Source organism: Haemaphysalis longicornis, unplaced genomic scaffold, assembly GCF_048455015.1.
Source record: "Haemaphysalis longicornis isolate Haplotype H1 unplaced genomic scaffold, Haemaphysalis longicornis Haplotype H1 scaffold_3, whole genome shotgun sequence".
NCBI classification, from domain to species: domain Eukaryota; kingdom Metazoa; phylum Arthropoda; class Arachnida; order Ixodida; family Ixodidae; genus Haemaphysalis; species Haemaphysalis longicornis.
This window is the reverse complement of record NW_027526335.1, coordinates 45,695,451-45,705,560: the sequence shown is the minus strand read 5'-3', so window position 1 is coordinate 45,705,560 and position 10,110 is coordinate 45,695,451. Positions and strand designations below refer to the sequence as shown.

Sequence of the window (10,110 nt, the reverse complement as noted above, 5' to 3'; positions counted from 1 at the left end):
CAGAAAACATATCTACGCAAATTAGGGATGTTTTTTCGACCGCAATGTTGCGCTTCATACAGCCAATTAAAAAAACTTATGGTAATTTTTTTTGCAAGCGTATGGTTTGAAATTCTAAATTTGATTTGTCGAAAAAAAAAAAAAGCAGCGTGAGCGGCGCTACCATAGCTTCCGATGTTTTGCGTCAGCTTACGATTGAATGGTGGCTTGCTTCCTCGACCGTCCGTAATACGTGCTTGCCAATATAAAACATGCATTTTCGTTTTCCGAAACTAGTGTATCTACAGTGCGCCTATGTCGTACTTTCCCAACTCATTTGTATCTCAATTAGAATCAGCCCAGTGACCTGCGATGAAGAGGTTGTGCCCGATAAACACGTAATTGAAGGCAAAGTAGTGCCTCCAGAAATCGCCACATCTGAGTGGCTAACATCAACACGAATTCTGGTAAACGGCGGGGAGCAGCTCGGATTTCTCAGGTGAGCTACGGCTGGATACCTTATTTCCGCACCTGCTTAACGCATCTAATTGCCTTAACGCTTGCCTTCCAGGAGCGATGGGAGCTTTTCCGTTCACAACCTGTCCCCTGGCTCGTACGTCGTCGAAGTGGCAAATCCAGACCATATGTACGAACCTGTGCGTGTGGACATCAACTCCAAGGGAAAGTTCCGCGCCCGCCGAGTCAACTACATTCAGTCCAACCTGATCCAGACGCTCACATACCCCTTGAAGCTGAAGAGTAGGGGGCCTTTCCAGTATTTCCAAGTTCGAGAGACATGGAGGATCACCGACTTTCTCATGAACCCCATGGTGAGCGGATCTCCCTGTTAATGCTTAATATTTGCGAATTTATAGCTTGGAAAATTTAAACAATACTTCTCATCTTACTATCGCTATTAGAGCAACTGAGTCTGTTGCTCACATTCTGTCAGTTCCAGTTTACCATAAACGGCCTTGGGTCCCTGAACAAGTATATGACCTGCAGCAAACGACATTTCTTCACATTGTTTCGCGCAAGCAGAAGCTTTGAAAGAGAAACTGCCGTGGATGCAGCTTTACCGCCAAAACGCCTGGTTTTCTAGCTGAAAAAAAGAAAAAAACGAGAAGGAAACAAGACTGTACTAAGTTCCACAAAAAAAGTCATCAAAAATGCACTATTCATGACTGAAGTTGCGTTCCCAGCACTGCAAGTACAAACAAGATCCATTCAGATATGGACAACGAAGTGCGTGGTTTTTGGCACACGCTGAGAACCTTGCCCTCGAGCCGTGTATGAGCAGTGGGAATAAGTTACGAGGGTTCGTGTCCAACCTTGGTATGGAAAGTATGGAAACACTATTGTCGGTGTTAGCACATATTGTATTGGACTACCGCCACATTCAGTGCCCGTTCACGCTGCCATAATCTTAGTGTTGTCTTTTCGAAGAGCAGTGCACATTACTACAGTTGACCCTCGATAATTCGAAGTCGCTTAGTTGGAATTTTCAGTTACTTGGAAGTAATGTTCTGGTCCCGGCCATTTCGCATGCAATTCAATGGGAGATGTTGCTTGATAATTTGAAGCTGAAACTCGTTATATCAGTTAATTTGAAGTTGTTTTGAATAAAAAGCATCGTGGTGACCATCATTTCTTGGTAAAATTCAAATCTTAAGCACCAGAACACCACTGTGCTCTGCACTATGTCGGTCTTATCGCAAATGAGGGAGCACAAAGTCGATAAAGAGGCTCGCACCAACGTACACAGTCGTCTTTTTCCAGGTCCTCAGCCTTCTTTGTTGCGCAGAGAGCCACGTGAGCAGTTTGCTTGCTGGACGCTTCAGGCTTCGATTTTAATAATAAGTCTTGCCTATCACGGCAACTCGTGTCATACCCTCAAATTGGCAATTCCATTCGAAATTCTGAACAACATCAAAAAGGGAGACTTGGTGTGGACTAATAACCGCTGTTCTTGTGCTTTTTGTTTAATTGAAAGTTTTTTGCTGTCCCCGTCGACTTCGTATGAACGGGAGTCGACGGTATAGTCTTTTTTTTTTAACTCCGTGTCGAGAGTCCCACCATAACGCATCCCGGAACGTTCACAAGTTTGCAATACATGTGCAAGCGATGCTTTTCGATTGTCTGGTCTTGGCAGCGAAATTAGATAATGATAATGTGAACAGTGGCCCAAATCAATATTCTCGCACACGAAAGGGTGGTCTTCCCATACCAAGATTGGATATGAACTCTGGTAACTTACTTCTACTGTGGATATGCGGCCCTTTACCATAATGTATAGCATGTATTGAAAGTCACATATCTGAATTTGAATGTATCTTAAATATTCACATTCTTGAATACATTCATTCTTCAATACATTTGTTCTTGAATATTCTTGAATACATTCATATCTGAATGTATACCCGCCGCGGTGGCTCAGTGGCTAAGGCGTTGCGCTGCTGAGCACGAGGTCGCGGGTTCGATTCCCGGCCGCGGCGGCCGCTTTTCTGATGGAGGCGAAAAGCAAAAACGCCCGTGTGTACGAGATTTCGGCGCACGTTAAAGATCCCCAGGTGGTCAAAATTAATCCGGAGCCCTCCACTACGGCGCGCCTCATCGCCTGCGTTGCGTCGGCGCGTTAAACCCCACAATCAATCAAATCAATCAATATCTGAATGTATCTTGATAGTACAGGCTTATTGCATATGAAAGAAGCCCTTCTTGCGTGGGTTGTGCCTTAGTCGCCGTTGTCTAACGGACGTAATTGACAGCTACTATGCTCATGCACAAATCTCTGTGTATGTTTCGCAAGAACTTTCTACAGCAGTAAAAACACTTCTGCCTGCTGTACTATTTGGCATTACATCATTGCAAAGTACAATGCTGGTGCAATGACTTTGAAGCTGGTGTTAAGTGAGAGTTTACACTTACTGCTTGTACATGGCTGTAATCCTAGTTGATGCACATGGGTATGAGGTGCCAGTAACTCAAGGATTTTGTGCACCATTGTATTTGTAATCCAATTTTTGTGCGCCATTGTGGACTTGAAAAATTACAGGCCGATCAGCTTACTGGTAGTCATCTACGAGGTGTTTACCAAGTTAATCGCTAACAGAATTCCTGCCACCTTAGATTTCAGTCAACCTAAAGGACAAGCAGGGTTCCGTAAAGGCTATTCAACAATGGACCATATTCACACGATCAATCAGGTCATAGAGAACTGCGCTGTGTATACTGAACCCCTGTATATAGCCGTCATAGATTATGAGAAAGCATTTGACTCGGTCGAAACCTCAGCAGTCATTCAGGCATTACAGAGCCAGGGTGTAGACGAGCATTATGAAAGAATACTAGAGGATATCTACAATCGGTCCACAGCTACCATCATCCTCCGTAAGGAGAGCAGTAAAATACCTATAAGGAAGGGCATCAGAAACGGAGACACAATCTCTCCAGTGTTATTCACAGCATGTTTACAAGAAGTATTCAGAACATTGGATTGGGAACGGGTGGGAGTAAGGGTTAATGGAGAATACCTCAGTAACCTCAGATTTGCTGATGACGTTGCCTTGCTAAGTAACTCGGAGGACGAATTACAAAGCATGTTTACCGCACTGGACGAACAGAGTAGAACTGTGGGCTTGAAAATTAATATGCAGGAAACTATATTAATGATCAATAACCTCTGGACAGCACAGCAGTTTGAGATAGGTGGCGAGGCTGTGAAAGTGGTTAGCAAATATACCTACTTAGGCCAAGTTGTGACCCCCGGATCCCAACCATGAGGCAGAGATAATTAGAAGGATAAAAATGGGGTGGAGTACATTCAGCAGGCATTCTCCCATAATGAATGGCAGCCTACCATTGTCCCTGAAGAAGAAAGCCTATGACAGCTACATCCTACCGGTACTCACCTATGGGGCAGAAACTTGGATGCTCACTAAGAGGGTTCAACTTAAATTGAGGACGACTCAGCGAGCAATGGAACGGAAGATGATAGGTGTAACATTAAGGGTCAAGAAGAGAGCGGAGTGGGTCAGGGAACAAACGCATGTTAAGGACATATTAGTAGAAGAAATGGACGTGGGCAGGGCATGTAATGCGAAGGCAAGATAACCGTTGGTCATTAAGGGTAACAGAGTGGATCCCTAGAGAAGGCAAGCGTAGCGGGGGGCAGCAGGAAGTTAGGTGGGCAGATGAGATCAAGAAGTTTTCAGGGTTGCAGTTAGCACAGGACCAGGGTGATTGGAGATTAATGGGAGAGGCCTTTGCCCTGCAGTGGGCGTAGATAGGCTGGTGATGATGGTGATGGTGTTTGTAATAGCGGAGACAAAATAACGGAGTGTTTGAGAACTACTTTCATCCATTGGTCTTGAATTCTTTGGGTCTAATTATTCACCCAAGGTTTTTGTAGGGCGAGGCTGACCTTTTGAAGCCACTCAAAGAAATGAGGATGGACAGACATTGTATTTTCTCAAGTCTTATGCATCCTTTAAAAATATGCGAAAAATACAGTGCAACCTTGCCAATTAAAACTCCAAAGGGCCAGTAATTTGTTTAAGCAAATTGATGTTGGTATTGTAGAGAGCCATTGCATGTGTGCGTGGCTGACTGGTTTCAAACATCAGTCGGAGTATTCCGACAATTAAAATTATGCGAGTTCAAGTTTTGTGATTCTATCATTTTATTGATCAACTGCAAGTAAAGAAGCGCTGTCTGATACAGAAAGTTAAGTAATGACGCAAGCCATCCTGTGCTGCGATGTCTTTTATGGTCCGTGGTTGTGTAACGGCATCGAGTGAACTTTGAGAAAGTAGCTTGTACGGGCCAACATTTTAATGCTGCTGCTTTCTGTTCGCCAGGTACTCATGATGGTGGTCCCTCTGCTTCTTATCATGGTCCTGCCAAAGCTGATGAACGCAGCTGACCCAGAGACACAAAGGGTAAGCGTTGCACTGACCGATTTCCGGACCCTTAGAAGAAGAGCCCAACATTTTTTGTGTGGTTGCCGTAACTGAGGCACCCCATTGCAGCAATCTTTGTTGTCCGCAGTGTGTTTTGTTTATCCTATTTACCAGTTACAAGTTATCTTGCTTCTTCGGTGGAAGGAGCATTTCTCTTCCAACCGCCGCTTATGTGTCCTGAAGGGAGTGAAACAGTAAGGCAGTTAATGGGGGACGTGGCAAGTAAAGCGACTTTTTTATTTATGAACTAAATTGAATCAAATTAGGAGCATTTATGTCGCTAACCATTCTAACTAGAAAACTGAAATATTAAAGATACCTTCTATACTTTTTAAGTTAGAAGACTAATTACCTCGAACTTGCATTCAGCATAATTAAATAATTAGGCAAGAAGTCAACAAGATTTTTACGTCAGTGTGATCAGAAATGTCTATTCTGTGCAAGGAAGCTATTAGATTATTGCATTGTATCCCTTAGGCATAAACAAAGAACAAGAACAGTTCCACCTTCCTTTCGAAATCAGAAACAGTTTCATGTCAAAAAGAAAGTGAAACTTATGCCTTTCTTTTTGGATACCTAAAGGAAATAAAGCAATAATCAAATAGCTTCCTTGCACAGAATAGACCTTCTTTGTGATGCTGACATAAAAATCTTGTTGAGTTCTTGCCTAATTAGTTAATTAATCTTGGGACAGCTCTGTGAAGGTAATTAGTCTGGTAACTCAAAAAGTATAGAAGGTATTTTTAAACTGATTTAAGTTTTATTGTTAGGTTAGTTAACTACATAAAATCTCCTAATTTGACTAAATTTGGTCCATAAATAACAAAAATAGTTCCATTTGCCACGTCCCCCCCTTAAAGGGGTCGTGAAGAGATTTTCAAAAAAACTGTTGTGTATGCGCTTATAACCGTGGAACCTTGATAAACAAACAGTGCATACCCGTTTCGTTGCCCGATATCGGCAAATAAGTAAACAAATGCAGTTACGGTTTCACCGAGGCTTTCCTCCTCAACTCGTGAAGTGACATTTCAGTAAGTCAGTAAGAAGCCAATCATAGTTCTCCCTCGTCTGCACAATATGTCGGCATAGAGCGGGCTTGCAAAGGGTCAGATAAAGCTACAACGTCGGCGCCATGATGAAACTCTCCCCGCAACTGAACGGGAGACGTCTGATCTCTGATACGACTGATCAACATGGTCGAACTTTCAGTCAACAACGCCGGCGAGTGGCGCAGGCAGAAGTAACCACGTTTAATCTAACTGGGCATTCGTAAACTGTTTACGCTGTTTTGCACGAGTCTAAACTGTCGTTTTGCTAGCCGATATTCTTGCACAAGTTTGCCAACGCCTGTCTCACATAGCCTGTAATGTGAGTTGCACAAACGTGAAACTTCTGACCTGACGAAATAAATGACTGAACGCTTAAAATGAGAATTTATTACGTAAACACGTTTATCGAAGGAATTTCGAGTAGTCGGAACTTAAAACCCATCCATAATTCACTCATCAAGCGCAAAAATAACTAGCGAGAAGCAGCGATAAAACGCCGAGTCGCCAAGTCCCAACATCACGCAGTTCGACGATTGCTTTCCTGTATCCTGCAATAAACAATGCTGTTAACGCTGTTTCATTGATTGTATACGCTCCGCTTTGGCTTACTGCAGAAGCGCTCAACAGTAAGTTGGTGGTTAAAGCTCTGGGTTGATCAGAATTTATGAAAGCACGACAGACTTCTGGGTTACAAATGCGAAGAGGCTTTTGTGCAGCAGTTTCTCGGCGTGTACGCTTCTCACGTCGATAGTGTAGTGGATAAAGTGTCCGACTAGGCTGGCCGTAACGTTGGGCTGGCCCGGAGGCCGCAAGATCGAATCGCACACGAGCACTCCTTTTTTTTTTTCTTTTTTTTTCTTTTTTTTTTTTGCTTGAGCGGTTGTGTGCCATCTCATGCAAAACATGTAAGATTCCGAAGAGAATTCGGCAAAAGAACGTGAAATTCAGCAGGGAAACTGACTACAAACTGTTTAAACACCCAGTAGGTCTGAGTTCTGCTGCAATGGTTGCCAGACAACTGAAGCGGTCACGACACCGCTCACGTGGATAGAAAACTGTTTTTTGGCAACGAATAAAGGATGCATTATTTTTAAAATTTCGGGTTTGCAGCTTTGCAGAACATTATACACAAAGAACATTGAACGGCGTTGAACTCTCGAACGTACTTGACGTGACGTCATTCTAGTTGCGCTACCGACCGACGGTGCGCGCATGGTCGCTTGCGATGCGCCTCAAAACGAGAATTTCAACGGCGAATCCTCAATTCCAGAAGCAATGAATTGTGAAAATATTTGGGATTTATGTTCTTAAAAGGTCGTTCAAGCAGACAAAATTTAGCAAAGACAAATGCATTTTCTCTTCACGACCCCTTTAATGACGTTCAACTACTTGCTTTGCTCAGCTGGACTAGCACTCCCGGTTAACTCTCGGTGAGCAGTGTCCCCCTTGTTTGCCTAGCGAGTAGTGATTTTATCTTTGGCAGAGCATTCGTGACCTCTGTTTTATCATGGCTTTGTACGCTGTTTGGTGATTGAGTCTCTCAGTATCCTTCGCTGTTCGTAATGTGTGCCTGTGTGCATGGCCCAGTGTTGCTTATAGAGGCGGTGCCCATGCTTGCAGGAGATGAACCAGATGCAGATGCCCAAGTACGACATGCCCGAACTCTCCGAGATGATGACTTCGCTCTTCACGGGAGGCAACAAGAGGCAGCAGCAAGCCAAGACGGCACGCGTGGCCAAGAAGCGGCAGTGATGGACCTGGTGCTTCGCTGCTGGTGCCCTGCTGTGATACGTGACATCAGTATCTCTCTCTCAGGTGGAAACTGTGTGATGAGCCTGAAGTGGGTAGGCTCTTTAAGTTTCCCCTCGCCTCTTGTTCCAGTTGTTTAGCACTCCTCTTACTCTGCCATTTCCAGACGAGAAATGCCGGAAGGGCCTGGCTGATTTCAAATCCTCTGCTGTGTTTGTGGGCTGGCTTTGGTGGACCGTACCTCGGCATGTATGGTCGTGACTGTCGGTCGAAATTCGGGCCCCTAGGTTAGCACCCGAAGGGATCTGGCGAGTTTCTTTACCAGCCAAGCTTTTTCTAGCTGCCGTTTTATTTTGCCTGTATAGATACAAAAGAGGGAAAAGACATCAGAGCAAGGTGTTCTTCCCCACACACGAAACAGTAATGTGAGTTGGTGACATGGGTTAAATATGCGGGAAGGGGGGGCTTGCTTGTAGCAGAGTCCTCAAATGGGCTTGAACATTGTGCTAGGGCACGCGTGTGAGTTGTTTTGCGAGTTATTGCTAAGCATGCATGTTAAAAGACCGGAATGAAGAGCTTTTTGTTAAAGGTACATTGAAGTGCACCTGTTGATGTGGAAGTCGCTGTGACGTGATGTGTGCCACGTGATGGGGATGCTGAGCATATTCTTGAGCCAGTAATGTTAAAAGTCTGAAGGACATCGTGGGTGCCTAAAGTGAAAAGTTTCCACATTTCTGCTACTCTAGATGTTTGAGGTGACATACCAGTGGAAGGCTGGAGCTGTCAGAAACAGAGTTCTGGATTCAGTGACATTTTTTTATAAAGCTTATATCTAGTGCAATGTAAGCCTTAAGAGTCTCTTCTTTTAATAGTGTCTAAGTGATGCTTGTTTACACCAATCTTTTCTCGCTCAAATTATAACTGAGCACTGCGTGTTATGATTGCGGTTCTTGCAAGTTTTCTGTTTGTTATGTTCTGCCAGGTGACGCGCCTAAATTCTGGCTCAGTTGATATATCAAAGTGTTTATAGTATCTTGGTGTCCGTTGAACAAAGCAGGGAACAATAGGTGGGGCACACAGGTTCGTGATGTGGTGTTTGCCGTTTTGTAAGCTTTCATAGCATTTCCTTCTATCGTTATGCAGCACTGCAGAACATTTCAGGCTCATTGTGAACCTAGTCCTTGATTCCTTGACTATTACGAAGTGCTCATAGTTGCAAAGCGCAGCCATCTATTTAAAGCAGCTCAAGTGCACATCGTTTGTTCCTGCTATTAAAAGACCAGTGTGTTATATTTGTGAATGGTGTTCAAAATCTGTTGAAAGGTAACTATGGCCAACCATTGCAAATGGCCATTCCTGCACATGTATTTACCAACAAACTTTATTGTGTGTGAAGGTTGTAGTCTGTGTTTTTGTGGTACCGCACTTGAGAGATGTATGACAACCTTGCACCGTTTTTCATTTTATGCATTTGCACGATTTTTTTGTACCATTCGCTGTCAGAGCCCTTTACCACTTTTGGAAAATACAGGTTCGAAAGTTTCTTCAGAATAGTAAACATTATACATTGGCAGTGCTTGTGAGACATTTTCGTTGCCTAATGCTTTTTTTTTTGGACACAGATGTTTAACAAAAACTTAGTGTTTCTGGTTTCCAGTGAGGATGTAATGTGCATTTTATAAGCAAATTAAGAAGCAATTTATGTTGATTGTGGCTGCTTCTTTGCAGTTTTGTGGAACAAAAACTCAAAAGATATACCATGTGTGGTCTCCCTTCATTGAAAGTGTATTTGGGAAGTGTTCAGGACCAGCTTTTAATTTTTTCATCTATCTACTGAAAAATGCAACCCACTCTAAATTCATACTGTCAGCTCCAAATAAATTCTTCCTGCTGCAGCTTTTGAAACACTTCTTTGTTCTGTTTCCCGGGTGATGCAAACAATGCCTGTATGCCACATGTGAAAGCAGTGATTTGTGTACAAAGAAAAACATTGTTATGATGCGGTGATTAATAAATTTATATAAAAAAATTAAGCATCTGCTTTTGTGCTTCATATCCGCTGGAATGAAAGATTTGTTTAGGTGATTCAAAACGCTGCATAAAGGGCAGCTATGTAAGGGGTACAGACCAATCAACAGTGTTAGTAATACGGTCATATAAGAAAGAAAACTTGGACTGTGACATTGTGGTGCCAGGAGCATACAGATTATTTCAGCTTCCACGTTGCACTTTTATGTGTCTCGTAAATTAATCATTACAGGGCGTTTGGCTGGTCCCCTGCAGGGCCATCCCGTAGCCGATGGTGATCGTCTCTTGTGACTACAACAGCTGATTCTCCTTGAATGTGGTAATGACAGGTAATGGATAAAAGG

At 43.4% G+C, this 10,110-nt stretch overlaps 1 protein-coding gene across 1 annotated transcript; it reads left to right on the top strand.

Moving 5' to 3' along the window:
* The first annotated feature begins 168 nt into the window (after positions 1–168).
* On the top strand, positions 169–9,771 carry Emc7 (ER membrane protein complex subunit 7). The gene is made up of 5 exons (XM_077703068.1): positions 169–478; positions 551–809; positions 4,839–4,919; positions 7,610–8,493; positions 8,534–9,771. The coding sequence occupies exons 1-4, from the start codon at positions 252–254 to the stop codon at positions 7,739–7,741; spliced, it is 699 nt and encodes a 232-aa protein (XP_077559194.1). The 5' UTR covers positions 169–251; the 3' UTR covers positions 7,742–8,493; positions 8,534–9,771.
* Positions 9,772–10,110: the final 339 nt, after the last annotated feature.